We start from the raw sequence: 20,370 nt of genomic DNA, 5'->3' as shown, positions 1-20,370 counted from the left end.
ACTGAAGATAGACACATAATGCTGGAGTAATTCAGCAGGTCGGGCTGTATTTTTGAAGAAAAGGAATTGTTGATGTTTCAGGTCGAGACTCTTCAGAATGAAAGTTAGCGAGGGGGAACCTTAATTCCAGCCCCTATTTCTTTTCTCCGGAGATGCTGCCTGACCCGCTGAGTTAAACCAGCATTCTGTGTCTATCTTCGGTGTAAACCAACATCTGCAGTTCCTTCCTACAGCTCTGAGGGTGCTAATCTGCAACCCAAGATTGGCACCTTCAGTTCTGCGCCACAAACAAAATACCTTTCAAACCACCTTCTTGTTGTAACTTCCTCTTACCTTGAAGATTCCACCTTCCTCATTCACCTTTCTTACAAGCCTTCGGCCCATCCAGATCTGCATTCTCTTCCCATTTTGCTGTAAATCCTCCTCACTTCATACTGGACCCAAGGATTAAAAAATATAATTCTGGTCTTTAATTCCCTATTTTATTGACTTCTTGCAGCATTTAGCTTACTTTAGGTTATTGTCAAGTGTATCAAGGTACTGTGAAAAGCTTTTTTGTTGCATGCTATCCAGTAAAAGACACTTGGATGGGTACATTGACAGGAAAGGTACAGAGAGATAAGGGCCAAACACGGGCAGGTGGGACTAGTGTAGGTGGAGCATCTTGGTCGGCATGGGGAAGTTGGGCCGAAGGGCCTGTTTCCTCACTGTGTGACTCTATGGCAGTTTCTCGAGGATCAGGTAACAACCATCATCAATTTCAATCACAGCATTTAAAAGACACTGGGACAGGTCCATAGATAGGAAAGGTTCAGAGGGATAAGGTCCACACGCAGGCAAATGAGACTAGCTTAAATGGGGTATCTTGGTTGGCATGGATACGTTGGGCTGAGGGGTCTGGTTCTGTGCTGTATGGTTCTATTAATTTTGTTTTAGTTGTAGAGATACAGCGCGGAAACAGGCCCTTCAGCCATCCGAGTACACGCCGAACAGCAATTCCAGCACATTAACACTATCCTACACAGACTAGGGACAATTTTACATTTATACCTGTAGGTCTTTGGATTGTGGGAGGAAATTGAAGCTCTCATGGAAAACCCATGCAGTCACGGGGAGAACGTACAAACTCTGTACAGACAGCATCTATAGTCAGGATTGAACCCGGATCACTGGCGCCGCAAGCACTGTCAGGCAGCAACTCTACCGCTGCGCCACCATGCCAACCCATTTACTTACTGATTCCCTCCTTCACTAACATGTGTAACCCTTCCTACAATCTCTGGTGGACTTACAATTCAGGCAATTTCATGCACTCCCTACCACCACCACATTACAAAGATCCGCGTAAGCCAAATATTCATAAAGATGGTGAATGTGGCAGATGGAATCAACACCGTGAATTGAGTTTCTACCATATGAACCCTCAAACACCTGTTTTCACTCTTTATAACATTTTTTAGAAAACGTATGACCAAATAATTCCTTCTCTAGCATTATACCTATTTTTCATTGAGTCAATGCACATTGGTTGTTTCTTCTGCACAATGTGGTAGTCTAAATAGCTGTTCAAATTTTCTCCTCTTCCATGTCAGAAGAATGAAATAAACAATTTAAACTGTTGAATCACAGAATGACTGATTAGGTGCCATAGATTGAAAAGCAAACAATTGCTACTGGCTGGAAATCTGGGAGTGAATGCTGGGAGTACTAACAAAGTCAGGAATCACCAGTACAGAAAGAAACAATGTTAAAATTTCACATCATTGGCCTTTGTTAAGAACTAGGAAGAGTTATAAAACAGACATGTTTCAAGTTGTAATGAGAATGGTGATAACAAAGGGGATGTGTGTGATATGGAGGGGTGGGTGGGGGGGGGATAAGAGAAAATGGATGACGCACAGGCATTGGCCAAGGAAGATGGTGGAGGGTTCTGGAGGCAGTGCAGTCACTCCAGAGGACTCACAGGCTGACACACAAGGGTAACTAAGATTCCAGTTATCTGTCATTATTACGGCAGACTTGAGCAAAACATAAAGTGGCAGAGTATGTCAGCATGTCAGGCAGCATCTGTGGAAGGTATGGATAGGCAACATTTTGGGTCGGGAACCTTCTTCAGGATCGATTGCCTGACGAAGGGACCCAACCCGAAGAGTCACCTATCCATCCTCTCTGCAGTTGTTGCCTAACCCGCTGAGTTATTCCAACACTTTGCGTTTTGCTCAAGATTCCAACATCTGCAGTTTCTCAAATCTCCATTATGGTCGACTTCCCCATTTCTTTCAAATTATTTCCTGCATATTTACTTACTAACACAGTGACTTTAGAGTTAATAACAGGTATTATTCTGATCATTGTGGTCTGAGTCTTTTGATCTTTGGCAAAGAAGAGTTTATTAATTTATTGTTTTATAGCCATTATATCTGGAGTAATTCGATTCAAGATAGAGCGGCATTTCAAACATGGGCTTTATTAATTCTTGGACGTAGGCCGGTTGGGAAAAACCAAACATAATTTCTTGAAATGAAAGAAAGAATTCAGCTGGTGCCCTGGATAAACATCCTCATCAGGATTGGATTCTCGTACTATTCCAGTGGATGTTTGAAACAAATATGAATTATGGTCTCAGCTAAAAGCAGGGAATATGATATTTCTTCTAAAGGATTATAATATTTTTGTCCTGCATAAGCACATTTTAAAATAGACATCTCCTTGGATATAAGTTCACGTGTTCAGTTGGGTTGAGTGCATCTGTTTCAGTGGAATGCACTGACCCCAAAGAAACTGAACTGCCCAAAAGATAAAAATAATCTTGATTGTGTTTTCTTTCAAATTTCATGCAAAGGGATTCATAACTCTTGAAAAATTATAGCTACCGAGTGACCCGATAAGAGTCTGGAAATAGTTTGACAAGATAGGCATTGAGATGATGTTACCCTTCTAAGAGCATAAATACCTTACTAGTAAATCCAAAAGGAATTGAGAAGGGTGGATCTCATTGCTCCTGGTAATTGAGGCAGAGTGGTTTTGGAAAAATGGAAAAGAAATGCAGAGGAGGAAATGCATTTGTGTCTGGTTGCTTCAGTCTGAAGAAAGGTCTCGACCCAAAACGTCACCCATTCCTTCTCTCCCGAGATGCTGCCTGACCCGCTGAGTTACTCCAGCATTTTGTGTTTACCTTGGTTAAAAAGCATGTCAACTTTTCATTTTTGTTACAAGTAATAACTAAGGAACAACTTTTGTAGACCAACTTAAATAAAGACTTTTTAACACCAATGAAACTTGCATTGGCAATATATCTTTACAATATCAATGATACATTTTTTTTAACAAAGAGACTTTTAAAATGTTGATACTGTACAGTCTAGTGACTAATTGCATGTGTTTATAGACAAAGAAAGACAATGTTACATAGAAAATAGGTGCAGGAGGAGGCCATTCGGCCCTCCGAGCCAGCACCGCCATTCATCGTGATCATGGCTGATCATCCACAATCAGTAACTCCCCCTCCCATTCCCAGTCTGACCTCTCTGTCATGGGCCTCCTCCAGTGCCATAGTGAGGCCCGCCGGAAATTGGAGGAGCAGCACCTCATATTTCGCCTGGGCAGTTTGCGGCCTGGTGGTATGAACGTCGACTTCTCCAACTTCAGATAGCTCCTCTGTCCCTCCCTTCCCCTCCTCCTTCCCAGATCTCCCTCTATCTTCCTGTCTCCACCTATATCCTTCCTTTGTCCCACCCCCGACATCAGTCTGAAGAAGGGTCTCGACCCGAAACGTCACCCATTCCTTCTCTCCCGAGATGCTGCCTGACCTGCTGAGTTACTCCAGCATTTTGTGAATAAATCGATTTGTACCAGCATCTGCAGTTATTTTCTTATACCTGTGCCCAACTTCTCCCCATATCCCTTAACTCCACTAGCCCCCAGAGCACTATCTAACTCTCTCTTAAATTCATCCAGTGATTTGGCCTCCACTGCCCTCTGTGGCAGAGAAATCCACAAATTCACAACTCTCTGGGTGAAAAAGTTCCTTCTCACCTCAGTTTTAAATGGCCTCCCCTTTATTCCAAGACTGTGGCCCCTGGTTCTGGACTCCCCCAACATTGGGAACATTTTTCCTGCATCTAGCTTGTTCAGTCCTTTTATGATTATATATGTCTCTATAAGATCCCCTCTCATCCTTCTAAACTCCAGTGAATACAAGCCAAGTCTTTTCAATCTTTCCTCATATAACAGTCCCGCCATCCCAGGGATCAATCTCGTGAACCTACGCTGCACTGCCTCAATTACAAGGATGTCCTTCCTCAAATTAGGAGACCAAAACTGTACACAATACTCCAGATGTGGTCTTACCAGGGCCCTATACAACTGCAGAAGAACCTCTTTACTCCTGTACTGAAATTCTCTCGTTATGAAAGCCAACATGCCATTAGCTTTCTTCACTGCCTGCTGTACCTGCACGCCAACGTTCAGTGACTGGTGTACAAGGACACCCAGGTCTCGCTGCACTTCCCCCTTACCTAACCTGATACCATTGAGAATCTGCCTCCTTGTTTTTGCCGCCAAAGTGGATAACCTCACATTTATCTACATTATACTGCATCTGCCATGCATCTGCCCACTCACTCAACCTGTTCAGGTCACCCTGCAACCTCCTAGCATCCTCTTCGCAGTTCACACTGCCACCCAGCTTTGTGTCATCTGCAAACTTGCTAGTGTTACTTCTAATTCCTTCATCCAAATCATTAATATATATGGTAAACAGTTGCGGCCCCAACACCGAACCTTGCGGCACTCCACTCGCCACTGCCTGCCATTCTTAAAAGGACCCGTTTACTCCTACTCTTTGTTCATCAGTTAAGTTACACGTACGGATTTTCTTACAGCATATGAGGCCATTCAGCCCATCATGTCCATGCTGGCTCTCAAAAGCATCTCATTAGTACCCTTTCTCACTTATTTCCCTGAAACTTACTCTCTCATCTCCCCTCTGATTCTTTGCCGCCCTCTAATTACACTGGGAGTAATTTATAACGTCAGTGAACCAACACATGTTCGGTATATGGGTTGAAATTGTCACATTCCAAGAAGTTCGTAGGGAGAATGTGACACCTGCACTGAGGCCAGGATTAAATGCAGATTGCTGCAGCTGTGAGATAGCGGCACTATCTGCCAAATGGAGGCAAATGGGAAAACCCACATAAGTGAAAATGTGGGCAGAAATGAGTGACTTTGAATTTTACTGTTATTACAGTTGCAAAAATGCCTTCCATTTAGGAATTCAGCTAAACCTATGACAACATAGTTCACGTTGAACTGCATATAAATTATGTTAGTCAACTTTTCGGTGCAGAAACAAAAGATGTGGTAGGAGGCAGCAGAACGAGGAAAGAAGGGTCAGATTAGTCAGATGGTGAGGTACCAACAAACTAAATAGGTACAGACAGCAAGGAAACAAATGATTACCAATAATATTAATGTATAAAAAGCATATAAATATTGGAAAAAAGGTCTGAAGGAGTCCCAACCCAAAACATCACCTATCCATGTCCTCCAGAGATGCTGCCTGACCTGCTGAATTACTTTGTTACTGAGTTTGTTTGTTTTTTTGTTAACCAGCATCTGCAATTTCGTGTTTCTCTATAGATTCTTTTATGGCTAAGAGATGATTGAGAAGAGATAAGCAGGAAGCGCAGCATCATAGAAATTCAAAATTGGGTAGACAAGTGATTAATTAAAACGTAATTAAACATGATAAAAATTATGTGAATTAGGAGAGAGCTTTGCAATTGTCAATTCAGACTTTGAATATGCAACAAAAAAAACCATGATAACTATAGATGTGACCTTGTAAATAGAGTCATAGAACAAGGAAACAGGCCCTTCAGCCCAACTTGCCTATGCCGACCGAGGTGTCCTCTCTACACTAGTCCCACCTGCCGACATTTGGCCATATCCCCCTAAACCTTTCCGAGCCATGTTCCTGTCCAAGTATCTTTTAAATGTTGTTACATGTCTAACATATGTATGGACAGAACCTGCAATCCATTTTGAACAAGTAACTTAAAAACAAGTGTATGAACAGGGTTTAGACACAAAAAGCTGGAGCAACTCAGCAGGTGAGGCAGCATCTCTGGCTTTTTCAGACTTAACTTCCAAGACGTCTCGAGCCAAAACGTCATGTATTACTTTTCTCCAGAGATGTTGTCTGACCTGCTGAGTTACTTCGTTTTAAACCAGCGTCTGCAGTTCTTTCCGACACATGTACGAACAAGAGTCTTGAGCTGGTTTGGTGTCACGTTGTAATGCAATGCAAGAGAAGAGCCTGTACACAGAACTCAATACAAGTTGCTAGTTTAATGTATCAACTGATGCAGTAAGAGGTAATATTGAGACAGATTGTAGGAACTGATCTGTCTGTTGTTCTTAAAATAAGTAGTCTCCACAAAACTTCTCTATTTTCCAATATAATTATGCAAATACCAAAGTTCCTGTAACATTCCCAATTCAGCTGCAGTTTAACACTGACATGAAAACTGGCACATTTACCTATTTCCTGACGTATTGATTTTGCTAAATGAGTGTTAAAAAATGGGGAGGGGTGTGGGTGTAGAACGAAGTAAAAACTAAGGAGACGAAAAATAGTTCAAAGATTAGATGTAGAGAAAAAGTACCCGGTGGAGCATAAACTTGCAGTATGCCACTTGAACCAAATGGCCAGTTCCTGCAAAAAGTTTCATACAATACTCTCACCCCAACTAACTTCAAGACGGTTTTATTATCATCTGCACCTATACAAAACAATGAAATTCTTACTTGTTCTAGCAACACCACTGTGTTTTTTTTTAACATAGTACTCAATGGACAACATAATAAACAAACAAAAATAAGTTCAATAAATTAATAATAATATAATAATAATATATTCCTTTATTTGTACCACACCGGGGAAATTTGTGGTGTTACAGCAGCAAAGTAGATAGCAAGAGACATTCATTATAAATAAAAATAAAGATAAGGATAATAATTGTCATCATTTACTGTGTTTTTTTTTACTGTTACTGTTAACTGGTCTGTTGACTGGTCTGCTGGGAGCAGTGCTGGTTGTGCAGTCTCACAGCAGCAGGAAGGAAGGATCTCCGATACCTCCCCTTCGCACACATGGGGTGAAGGAGTCTGTCACTGAAGGAGCTTCTCAGTGCAGTGACAGTGTCCTGCATGGGGTGGGAGTCGCTGTCCAGCAGCGATGTTATCTTTGCCATCATCCTCCTCTCTCCCACTGCCTGTACTGAGTCGAGGGGGCAACCCAGGACAGAGCTGGCCTTCCTGACCAGCTTGTCAAGTCTCTTCCCCTCTGCTGCTGAGAGGTTGCTGCTCCAGCAGACCACTCCATAGAAAATGGCTGATGCCACCACATTGTTGTAGAAGGTCCTTAGGAGTGCCCCCTGCACTCCAATGGACCTGAGTCTCCTCAGCAGGTAAAGTCTGCTCTGGCCCTTTTTGTACAGTGCTTCAATATTTTCGGTGCAGTCAAGTTTATTGTTAAGGTAAACACCCTGGTACTTATAAGAGTCCACTCTCCCGATGTCCATTCCCTGGATGTTCATCGGTGTCGGGGGGACGTGGCTGTGCCTGCGGAAATCCACCACCATCTATCTCCCTGGTTTTCCCCGTGTTGATCCGGAGGCGGTTCCGCTGGCACCAGTCCACAAAGTCCTTGATCAGTTCTCTGTACGCCCTGTCATCGTCGCCTGTGATGAGGCCGACGATGGCAGAGTCGTCAGAGAACTTCTGTAGATAGGAGTTTGCTGAGCTGTGCCTGAAGTCCGCAGTGTACAGGGTGAACAGGAAAGGAGCTAGCACTGTTCCCTGCGGAACCCCTGTGCTGCAGACCTCCATGTCCGAAACATAGTCCTTTGTCCTCACATACTGTGGTCGGTTGGTGAGGTAGTCCAGAATCCAGGATGTGAGGTGGTGATCCACTCCTGTGCGCTCCAGCTTGCCCCCCAGAAGCCCAGGCTGCATGGTGTTGAACGCACTGGAGAAATCAAAGGACATGATTCTCACAGTGCTACCAGGCTTCTCTAGGTGCGAAAGAGCTCTGTGTCGTAGGTAGATGATGGCGTCCTCCACCGCGATGTGAGTCTGGCAGGCGAACTGCAGCGGATCCATTGATGGTCTCACCAGGGGGCGGAGATGGGCGAGGACCAGTCGCTCCAGTGTATGCATCAGGTGCGATGTCAGTGTCACGTAGCTGTTGAGTTCCTTCGGGTGCGGTGTCTTTGTCGTCTTAAAAAGAATAAAACAGTTCAAAAACACAACAAAAAAGAAATACAGAAGGCAACCCAGGGGAGAATTCGAGTGCTTCCAGTGATGTTGTCCCGAGGGACTGGTGAATGTTTTATTCACAAAATGCTGGAATAACTCAGCAGGTCAGGCAGCATCTCGGGAGAGAAGGAATGGGTGACGTTTCAGGTCGAGACCATTCTTAAGAAGGGTCTCGACCTGAAACGTCACCCATTCCTTCTCTCCCGAGATGCTGCCTGTCCTGCTGAGTTACTCCAGCATTTTGTGAATAAATCGATTTGTACCTGCATCTGCAGTTATTTTCTGCAGATTGTCTATTGTGAATGTTTGTCAACCTGGGGGCCACGGCTTCCAGTGATGTTGTCCCGAGGGACTGGTGAATGTTTGTCAGCCTGGGGACCAAGGCTTCCAGTAAGTTGTCCTCCTACCTGTGCGTTTGCTTTTTCCCGCCCACGTCCGCACGGGGGTGCTCTGCGCCTGCGCTCTGGGGCAGTAGCCGTCTGCCGGGAACCATGTAGCAAGACTTTGCAACAAAGAGTTCCAGGACTTTGCTACATCTGCAACGTGAGCCATGGATTGGAAACGCGCTTCAAAGAGCGTCCTTCTGGAAGACGAGTGCAACCAGGTAAGATGCGAGACTTGTTGAGCTGAAGTATGAAAGCGTAAAAGGGGAGGGGGGTGGGTGGAGAGTTGTGTGTGTACATGAGCAGTTCCTCGTTGCTGCTTGAGGAAGTGAGTTGGGCGCTGCTTCTGAGAATGCGCTACTGTCTAATTACGGGCTGATTGCACTGATCAGCACTTTTTATATGTTTTTGAGCCGAGAGTGTGTGCGGCGAGTCGCACACTTGACACCTCCTTCCCCCATCGGTAAATTGTTCCCATGGGGGTCAAACAAGGGCCAGGCCCTTGGTGCCAGGGGAGGGAAGGGATGACTAAGTCCATTCAGTGGTACCGTGAAATCTGGTTATACCCTACATTACTAGATCGACGAGGCTTAAAGCGAAAACAATTTAACCTCAGTAGTCAAATAGTGGACAATTATTATTTGTTCCGTCCATTATCATTCAGTCACTGTCGACCTCTATAGTTTCTCGGATGCACTTTAATCTGTCCAGCTGTATGAAATTTAGACTATATATTTACACTATATCTCCGCATCTCTTAGGCACTTCGTGTCAGGGGTTATGGGGTGAAGGCAGGAGAATGGGGTTGAGAGGGAAAGATAGATCAGCCATGATTGAATGGTGGAGTAGACTTCATGAGCCGAATGGCCTAATTCTGCTCCTAGAACTTATGAACTTCAGAAGAGTTAGTCCGGAATTCCAGGCTTTGCATTAAAGTGTAAGAGGAGGAGGATATTCAGCCACTTTAGCTTGCACTGGCAATCAGTTCACTGTGGTCAAGACGTATAATCGCTTCATTTACCTGGCTTGGCTCGTTTTCCACAGTAAACAAATACCTATTGGAGTTAGTTATGAAAGCACGTATTGTCAGATCGTTCAGAGTGTTTTGGACGAAGGAGAGAATTCCAGCTTTCTACAGAAAGTTGGATAAATAAGTCATGGTTTTTCAGATTGGCAAACTGCAACGGGTGGGATGCCCCAGGGACGAATGCGGGGGCCTCAACTATTTTAAGCCGAAAACATACAAAATACAGCACTAGGAACAGGCTATCCAGCCTGCAATGTCCATGCTGAATTTGATGTCAAGTTGAACTAATCTCCTCTGCCTGCATAAGATCTATATCCCTCCATTCTTGCATATCCACGTGTCTATCTAAAAGCCTCTTAAATGCCACTATCATATCTGCCTCCACTACCTCCTCTGGCAGCACTGCCCTCTGTGTAAAAATATGAATTTGCCTCTCACATCAGCTTTAAACTTTGCCTTTTTTACCTTAAAGGTTTGCCCTCTAATCTTTGACATTTCCACCATGGGGAATTAGTTTCTGAGCAACAATTTCCTATAGTCTCCTAAATCTCTTATAAATATCAAATATCTGCATTCTCTGCTTTCAATGTATAAAATGGCTGCTTTGGGTTAGAGAATTGCGGTAGAGAATGGTAAAGATTCATGTCTCTTTGAGAAGAGAAATCCCTCCTATTTGTTCAATGATTCTACAGAAGGATGGATATAAGCCAAACACAGGCTTAATGGGATTAGCCTAGATAGTGCATCTTGATCTGCATGGATAAATTGGACGAAGGGATGTGTTTCCATGCTGTATTGCTCTATGGACAACTATTTATTCTGAAATTATGCCATTTTCGTTCCAGATAATCACTCTGCAGCCCTGTAGGAAAATGTGCTCACACCGTCCACCCTGTCAATCTCCCTCAGATATGTTATGTATCTTTAAGATAATCTCTCATTATTCCTAACCGCATTGAGTATTGGCCCAACAACCACTCTTCCGACATCATCTCCTTCAGGTCAGGGATCAACCCTGTCAACCTTCTCTGAACTGCCAACTGGATAATGGGGTAAATAGAATAAACCAAATATAATCTTCCATTTAATTTGCAGGATGAGGGTAGTGTTGCAAGTGATTTGTGAAATACCTTTTATTAGTTTATGCAAAAATGGAAGTAACTCAAGCTATGGAGAAATGTGTGTGAAACTATGGGGGGCAGTGCTTGTAAGTATTCTCATTCTCAAAAGCCTTGTCTTTCTTGGTGTTTGCGGTCGTGGGTTGCAAATGGTTCTGTTGAGTAGTTGCAGTTTATTTTATAGTTGGTACACACTATAAACACACTCGGGCGGCAAGGTGGCGCAGTGGTAGAGTTGCTGCCTTACAGCACTTGAAGCACAGGAGACCCGGGTTCAATCCCGATCCCGATAATGGGTGCTGTCTGTACGGAGTTTGTACGTTTCCCCCGTGACCGCGTGCGTTTTCTCTGAGATCTTCGGTTTCCTCCCACACTCCAAAGGCGTACAGGTATGTATGTAAATTGGCTTGGTAAATGTAAAAAATATCCTTAGTGTGTAGGACAGTGTTAATATATGGGGATCGCTGGTCGGCACGGACTTGGTGGGCCGAAGGGCTTGTTTCCGCGCTGTATCTCTAAACTAAACAATAAACAATAGGTGCAGGAGGCCATTCGGCCCTACGAGCCAGCACCACCATTCAATGTGATCATGGCTGATCATTCTCAATCAGTACCCCGCTCCTGCCTTCTCCCCATACCTCCTGACTCCATTATCCTTAAGAGCTCTATCTAGCTCTCTCTTGAAAGCATTCAGAGAATTGGCCTCCACTGCCTTTTGCGGCAGAGAATTCCACAGATTTACAACTCTCTGACTGAAAAAGTTTTTCCTCATCTCCGTTCTACATTTAGAATTTACATTTACCAAGCCAAGCCAAGGCATCGGGTGGAAGACCACTTCAACACCACGGACACCAGAAGCATGTGGCAGGGTGTCAGGGACATCACTGGCTACAAGAGCAGCCCTGCCTGCCCCCACAGCGATATGGCACTGACCAACGAGCTTAACACCTTCTTTGCCCGCTTTGAAACTGGCAAAACCACCTTGAGTGAAAGAACCCCAGCCGAGGCGGTGGGACAGGTCTTGCAACTGAGCACACAGGAGGTACAACGCGCTCTGCAAAGGGTCAACCCATGCAAGGCTGCAGGACCGGATGGAGTTCAAGGAAGGGTACTGAAGGACTGTGCTGAACAGCTGGCTGAGGTATTCACCAGGATCTTTAACCTGTCATTATCTCTGGCTACGGTCCCCAAGTGCCTGAAGTCGGCTATCATAGTTCCGGTGCCGAAAAAAGCAAAGATCTCCAACCTGAACGACTACCGCCCGGTTGCCCTAACGCCGATAGTCATGAAGTGCTTTGAGAGGCTGGTCCTCTCACACATCAAATCCAGCATCCCTGACTCACTGGACCCACATCAATTTGCATACAGGGCAAATAGATCCACAGAGGACGCCATCTCTCTGGCTCTTCACACTGTCCTGACTCACCTGGAGAGACAGGGCACGTACGTGAGGATGCTATTCATAGACTATAGCTCCGCCTTCAACACGGTCATCCCCACCAAGCTCATCACCAAACTCCACCAGCTAGGCCTCAGCTCGTCATTATGTGACTGGATCCTGGACTTCCTGCTGGAACGACCGCAGGCAGTGAGAATGGGCCCGCACCTGTCCTCCACTATCACCCTGAGTACCGGCACACCACAGGGCTGTGTTCTGAGCCCCATGCTCTACTCCCTCTTCACACACGACTGTGTTCCTGCATTCAACACCAACACCATTGTCAAGTTTGCAGACGACACAACGGTGATCGGGCTTATCACCAACGGGGATGAAACAAACTATAGAACGGAGGTGCAGAACCTGGTGGACTGGTGCTCGGATAACAACCTGTCCCTAAATACCACCAAGACCAAGGAGCTGATCATCAACTTCCGTAGGTCACATAACGGGGAATATGCCCCGATCTCTATCAACGGGGACAGTGTGGAGAGAGTGTCCAGCTTCAAGTTTCTGGGCACTCACATTTCGGAGGACCTAACACGGTCCAATAACACTGCTCCGCTGGTCAAGAAGGCACAACAAAGACTGTTCTACTTAAGAACACTGAAAAAGTCTGGTCTACCCCAACAGCTGCTGTCGACCTTCTACCGCTGCACCATAGAGAGCATCCTAACGCATGGCATCCCTGTGTGGTACCTCAGCTGCACGGAGGCAGAAAGGAAAGCTCTACAGCGGGTAGTCCATAGAGCTCAGAGGGCCATCGGAACACAGCTACCAGACTTGGAGGGCATCTACAACACACGATGCCTCAGAAAAGCCACTAGCATCCACAAAGACTCTTCACACCCCTGCAACAGTCTGTTCGAACTCCTTCCATCGGGCAGACGATACAAGGCCTTCTACGCCCGCACCTCCAGACTCAGGAACAGCTTCATCCCCAGGGCCATAGCTGCTATGAACCGGTCCTGCTGAGCCGGATGGCCACAACGCATAGATCAACTTGCACTTTACCCTGTCAAAAACTGTTACAATTGTTCCGTTTCGTTGGGTTGCTGTTGTCTAAATTACTTAAATTATCGCATCGCATGGGAGGCGCATTCCCAATCTCGTTGTACCCCTGGGTACAATGACAATAAAGATATATTGTATTGTATTGTATTGTAAATGGCCTACCCCTTATTCTTAAACTGTGGCCCCTGGTTCTGGACTCCCCCAACATTAGGAACATGTTTCCTGCCTCTAACGTGTCCAACCCCTAAATAATCTTATATGTTTCAATAAGATACCCTCTCATCCTTCTAAATTCCAGTGTATACAAGCATAGTTGCTCCAGTCTTTCAACATATGGCAGTCCTGCCATTCCGGGAATTTACCTAGTAAACCTACGTTGCACACCCTCAATAGCAAGAATATCCTTCCTCAAATTTGGAGACCAAAACTGCACACAGTACTCTAGGTGCGGTCTCACTAGGGCCCTGTACAACTGCAGAAGGATCTCTTTGCTCCTATACTCAACTCCTCTTGTTATGAAGACAAACATTCCATTGGCGTTCTTCACTGCCTGCTGTACCTGCATGCTTCCTTTCAGTGACTGATGCACTAGGACACCCAGATCTCATTGTACGTCCCCTTTTCCTAACGACACCATTCAGATAATAATCTGCCTTCCTATTCTTACCACCAAAGTGGATAACCTCACACTTATCCACATTAAACTGCATCTACCAGACAACACCCGAGGTCAGGATAGATGGCCTACTCCAAATAGTGAAAACGTTTTGGTGATTAGTAACAGTGTCACGGGTTAGGGGAGAAAGCATGTGAATGGAGTTGAGAGGGAAAGATAGATCAGCCATGATTGGATGGCAGAGTAGACGTGGTGGGCCAAATAGCCAGGTTCTGCATCAATGCAATAAGAAAATGGATTTAAACTTTGCTCATGAACTCTTGATGACATTGTTATACCTACTATTTCAGTCCATGGTGGCAAATATGTGGTTGCTTTCTCCAATGTCAACATTACAAGTGGTGCATTGATCAACTGCAGTTTCTTGAATGTTGTTTACAAGTTTAACACTGTGTTTGAATGCAGTGAACACATAATTTCTTGGCATGCTGTGCTTCTTTTTTATTTTTGAAAAAGCAAAGACTTTGCACATAGAACTTTTCACATGAGGACATCCTAAAGTATTGTCTATTGTCTATGCATGTCAGAATGAAGCTGATCTCAGTGCTGTTCCTTGTTGGAGTTTTAAAACCTTAGGGTTGACCTGCAACTTCAATTTACTTAAATAATGCAGGAAAAGTATATTGTGCAACTTGTGACTTCACAAGTGGTAGAGTTGCTGCCTCACAGCGCCCGAGACCCAGGTTTGATCCTGACTATGGATGAACCAGTCCAGGCCTGAATGCTGTGCAACCTAGATGACTCTAGATGTGCAACCTAGATGCAATAGATGAGGTTGGAGGAGGTGCAGGTGAACCTTTGTCTCACCTGGAAAGACTGTTTGGGTCCTTGGATGGAGTTGAGGGGAGAGGTAAAGGGGCAGGTGTTGCATCTCGTGTGGTTGCAGGGGAAAGTGCCAGGGGTTGGGGTGGTTTGGGTAGGAAGGAACGAGTGGACCAGGGAGTTACGGATGGAACGGTCTCTGCGGAACGCAGAGAGGGGAGGGGATGGGAAGATATGGCCAGTGGTGGAGTCCCGTTGTAGGTGACGGAAATGTTGGTGGATGATATGTTGGATCCGCTGACTGGTGGGGCGGAAGGTGAGAACGAGGGGGATTCTGGCCTTGTTGCGAGTGGGGGGGAGGGGGAGCAAGAGCGGAGCTGCGGGATGTAGAAGAGACCCTAGTGAGAGCCTCATCTATAATGGAGGAGGGGAAGCCCCGTTTTCTGAAGAACGAGGACATCTCAGAAGTCCTAGTGTGAAACACCTCATCCCGGGCGCAGATGCGGCGTAGACGGAGGAATTGGGAGTAGGGGATAGCCTTTTTGCAGGGGACCGGGTGGGAAGAAGTGTAGTCCAGATAGCTGTGCGAGTCAGTGGGTTTATAGTAAATGTCCGTCACTAGTCTGTCTCCTGTGATGGAGATGGTGAGGTCCAGAAACGGGAGGGAGATGTCAGAGATAGTCCAGGTATATTTAAGGGCAGGATGGAAATTGGAGGTGAAGTGTATGAAGTCAGTGAGTTCTGCATGGGTGCAAGAGGTAGCACCAATGCAGTCTTCGATGTAGCGGAGGTAGAGTTCGGGGATGGGGCCAGTGTACGTCTGGAACAGGGATTGTTCGACGTACCCGACAAAGAGGCAGGCGTAGCTAGGGCCCATGCGAGTGCCCATAGCTACGCCTCTGGTTTGGAGGAAGTGGGAGGAGTCAAAGGAGAAGTTGTTGAGCGTAAGAACCAGCTCTGCTAGGCGGAGGAGAGTGTTGGTCGATGGGGATTGGCTGGTTCTACGGTCGAGGAAGAAACAGAGGGCTTCGAGACCATCCTTGTGGGGGATGGAAGTGTAGAGTGACTGGACATCCATGGTGAAGATGAGGGAGTGGGGGCCTGGGAACCGGAAGTTATCAAGGAGATGGAGAGCGTGTGAGGTGTCTTGGACGTAGGTGGGGAGGGATTTAACCAGGGGGCGTAGGATGGAGTCGAGGTAGGTAGAGATAAGTTCGGTGGGGCATGAGCAGGCAGAGACAATGGGTCTGCCGGGACAGTTATGTTTGTGGATTTTGGGTAGGAGGTAGAATCGGGCCGTGCGGGGCTGGGGAACTATGAGATTGGAGGCACTGGGGGGTAGATCGCCGGAGATGATGAGGTCAGTGATGGTGCTGCTGATAAAGGTCTGGTGTTTATCGGTGGGGTCATGGTCCAGGGATAGGTAGGAAGAGGTGTCTGATAGTTATCGTCTGGCCTCGGTCCGGTAGAGGTCAGCACGCCAGACTACCACAGCCCCTCCCTTGTCAGCGGGTTTAATGATTAAGTCCGGGTTGTTGTGGAGTGAGTGGAGGGCTGCACGTTCAGGAGGGGAGAGGTTGGAGTTCGTCAGGGGAGTGGAGAATTTCAGGCGGCTGATGTCACACCGGCAGTTCGAGATAAAAAGTTCTAGTGAGGGTAGTTGGCCAAAAGGGGGGGTCCAAGAGGAGGGGGTCCATTGGAGACGGGAGAAGGGGTCATCACTGGGGGGTGAGGACTCCTTCCCACGGTAAAAGGCTCGGAGGCGGAGGCGGCGGAAGAAGAGCTCCACATCATGGCGGACGCGGAACTCGTTGATGTGGGGGCGATCAGATGCCAACTTATTTACATCGGCGAAACCAAGCGCAGGCTCGCCGATCGCTTCGCTGAACACCTGCGCTCGGTCGGCATTAACAAAACTGATCTCCCGGGGGCCGAGCATTTTAACTCCCCCTCCCATTCCCAGTCTGACCTTTCTGTCATGGGCCTCCTCCAGTGCCATAGTGAGGCCCACAGGAAATTGGAGGAACAGCACCTCATATTTCGCCTGGGCAGTTTGCAGCCCAGTGGTATGAACATCGACTTCTCCAACTTTAGATAGCTCCTCTGTCCCTCCCCCTCCTCCTTCCCAGATCTCCCTCCATCTTCCTGTCTCCACCTATATCCTTCCTTTGTCCCGCCCCCCTGACATCAGTCTGAAGAAGGGTCTCGACCCGAAACGTCACCCATTCCTTCTCTCCCGAGATGCTGCCTGACCTGCTGAGTTACTCCAGCATTTTGTGAATAAATCGATTTGTACCAGCATCTGCAGTTATTTTCTTATATTATGACACTTAAACATTGCTGACTAGTGGCAAGGACCATTCGCGCTATACGGGAAATAACCATCCCCAGCAAAGGGTCATACCATCCACCCACTTTCACGGACAATGGTTCAATGGTACTTTATTGTCACATGTACAGCGCGCGGTACAATTAGATTTATTTTTGCATGCAGTTCAGTGCAGGATAGAAGGGGCATGTGAGGAAAAGCATTTGACTAGTTACAATCTGGGACGATTGCTGATACATATCGAAACGTGTAAGATTATTATCTTATCGAAGATTATTAACGGGTTGGACATGTTAGAAGCAGGAAACATGTTCCCAATGTTGGGGGAGTCCAGAACAAGGGGCCACAGTTTAAGAATAAGGGGTAGGCCATTTAGAACTGAGATGAGGAAAAACCTTTTCAGTCAGAGAGTTGTGAATCTGTGGAATTCTCTGCCTCAGAAGGCAGTGGAGGCCAGTTCTCTGAATGCATTCAAGAGAGAGCTAGATAGAGCTCTTAAGGATAGCGGAGTCAGGGGGTACGGGGAGAAGGCAGGAACGGGGTACTGATTGCGAATGATCAGCCATGATCACATTGAATGGCGGTGCTGGCTCGAAGGGCCGAATGGCCTCCTCCTGCACCTATTGTCTATTGATACAAAGTGAGCTAGAGATTTCAAAAAGGGAATTGAGAGATAGTCATTGGCAGGGTTACGGGGAAAGGTCAGTGCAATGGGATTGACGGGGTTGGTCTCCCAGTAGCCGATGGGCTGAATGGCTTACTCGCATGTCTTAATGATTCACATATTCTTCATCGTTCAGCTGTTGTTTCAGTTAGGACTGAGATGCCTTAAAATGGAAAACAATGTCACCATTGTTTCTCCCACCACCCAAAGCAACTGCACTGATCTGAACTCACTGTGGTTGAAGTTGAATCTATTGCTGGGCTCTGCCTCAGAAGGCAGTGGAGGCCAATTCTCTGAATGCATTCAAGAGAGAGCTTGATAGAGCTCTTAAGGATAGCGGAGTCAGGAGGTATGGGGAGAAGGCAGGAAAGGGGTACTGATTGAGAATGATCAGCCATGATCACTTTGAATGGCGGTGCTGGCTCGAAGGGCCGAATGGCCTACTCCTGCACCTATTGTCTATTGGCTCGGTTGGGTTGGACCCGTGGCACAGTGCAATTTATTTCAAAACAAATCCTCAATTGGAATGTTCATAGGGAGTGGCTACACTCTCCCTGAGCTTCACCCAGTCATCAGTTGTTGGAATTAATAAATTGATTCTTTGGTTAAAGATCACCTTTTGAAGCATGCATTGAGAGGACTCCCTGCATTCAGCCCTTTACTTGCTGGAGTTTCTATACTTTGCTGTGTGAAACTGAGGTGGCGCATTTTCTGGCGTTGAACTGTTGATGCTAATTCATAAGCTTTTCACTGAAATCTGAAGTACTTTAGGATGTCCTCGTGTGAAAAGTTCTATGTGCAAAGTCTTTGCTTTTTCAAAAATAAAAAAGAAGCACAGCATGCTCAGAAATTTTGTGTTCACTGCACTCAAACACAGTGTTAAACTTGTAAACAACATTCAAGAAACTGCAGTTGATCAATGCACCACTTGTAATGTTGACATTGGAGAAAGCAACCACATATTTGCCTCCATGGACTGAAATAGTAGGTATAACAATGTCATCAAGAGTTCATGAGCAAAGTGTAATTCCATTTTCTTATTGCATTGATGCAGAACCTGGCTATTTGGCCCATCAAGTCTACTCTGCCATCCAATCATGGCTGATCTATCTTTCCCTCTCAACTCCATTCACATGCTTTCTCCCCTAACCCGTGACACTGTTACTAATCGCCAAAACTTTTTCACTATTTGCAAGGGACATATCGAGATTTTGGCAGAATGTTCTGTGTTTGCCTGGTGTAGGTAGCTGCTGAAATCTCCATGCTGTTTGGGACAAAACTCATCCATCATCTTGCACGTTTACTCCTTCCACCACCAGCATATTGAAACGTATAAGATAATTAGGGGATTGGACACATTAGAGGCAGGAAACATGTTCCCAATGTTGGGGGAGTCCAGAACAAGGGGCCACAGTTTAAGAATAAGGGGTAGGCCATTTAGAACGGAGATGAGGAAGAACTTTTTCGTTCAGAGAGTGGTGAAGGTGTGGAATTCTCTGCCTCAGAAGGCAGTGGAGGCCGGTTCGTTGGATGCTTTCAAGAGAGAGCTGGATAGAGCTCTTAAGGATAGCGGAGTGAGGGGGTATGGGGAGAAGGCAGGAACGGGGTACTGATGGAGAGTGATCAGCCATGATCGCATTGAATGGCGGTGCTGGCTCGAACGGCTGAATGGCCTACTCCTGCACCTATTGTATATTGTCTATTGTCATATCGTGGCTGATGCTGTCTGTCTGCAGGTTTGGGTGTTAACCACCCTGCAAACATTGCGGCATATATATGCAGGTATATGGAACGAGCTGTGGGAGGAGGTAGTTGAGGTAATATTAAAACATTTAAGAAACATTTAGACGGGTACATGGATAGGATAGGCTAGAGGAATATGGGCCAAATGCAGGCAGGTGGGATTAGTGTAGGTGGGACATGAAAAGTCTTTTCGTTGACTGGATAACACACAACAAAAAGCTTTTCACTGTACCTCAGCACAAGTGACAATAATAAACCAAACTAAATTGGTTACAATACTATGTAACATCGAAAAATAATGGTCTAAGGGTGCGTTGGGGCATTAATGGAATAACATCCAATAATCCCGAAAATCTGGCAGTTCGGCACCAACATGAATAACCAGTCCTGTTTGGGTGGGGTTATTGGAGTTTTACTGTCGATGATAATTTGCTCTGTAATTCTTATAGTTCACAGCCCATTCACTCATTCAAATTATTGGACAAGTTGTCAGATTGATTGTGAATTGTTTATGTCTGTGCTTTCCTGTATCATGACTGATTCCACTCCGGTTTTCATGGGTTTTGAGGTGACTGATGAGGCCAATGTGTGAACCTCGGGTTCTCCCACCGCTGGGCAAGGAGAAGCCTGACTGTTTAGTTTAGTTTACTTTAAAGATACAGCGCAGAATTGGGCCCTTCAGCCCACCGAGTACGCGCCGACCAGCGATCCCCGTACACTAAAGCTATCCTACACACTAGGGACAATTTACAGGTTTTTTTTACCGAAGCCAATTAACCTACAAATCTGTAGATCTTTGGGGGTGTGGGATGAAACCGGGGCACCTGGGGAAAACGTACAAATTCCGTACAGAGAGCACCCGTAGTCAGGATCGAACCTGAACACTGTAAG

At 46.0% G+C, this 20,370-nt stretch overlaps 1 protein-coding gene across 3 annotated transcripts in view; it reads left to right on the top strand.

Annotated features, from left to right (window-relative positions):
- The first annotated feature begins 8,814 nt into the window (after positions 1–8,814).
- Positions 8,815–20,370, top strand: part of LOC144607619 (5'-AMP-activated protein kinase subunit gamma-2) — a 340,164-nt gene continuing 328,608 nt past the window's right edge. The window contains exon 1 of one of the 3 annotated variants that reach the window (XM_078424584.1): positions 8,815–8,929. In XM_078424584.1, the coding sequence (XP_078280710.1) occupies positions 8,876–8,929 (54 nt within the window). In that variant the 5' untranslated portion in view covers positions 8,815–8,875. Of the gene's footprint in view, positions 8,930–10,696; positions 10,788–20,370 lie in introns of those variants that run through there. The other 2 variants (XM_078424612.1, XM_078424629.1) reach the window with 2 other exon arrangements.

This window comes from Rhinoraja longicauda, chromosome 2, assembly GCF_053455715.1.
Source record: "Rhinoraja longicauda isolate Sanriku21f chromosome 2, sRhiLon1.1, whole genome shotgun sequence".
Classification (NCBI taxonomy): Eukaryota; Metazoa; Chordata; class Chondrichthyes; order Rajiformes; family Arhynchobatidae; genus Rhinoraja; species Rhinoraja longicauda.
Note: the sequence above shows the minus strand (reverse complement) of the source record. Positions and strands in the feature narration are given on the sequence as shown.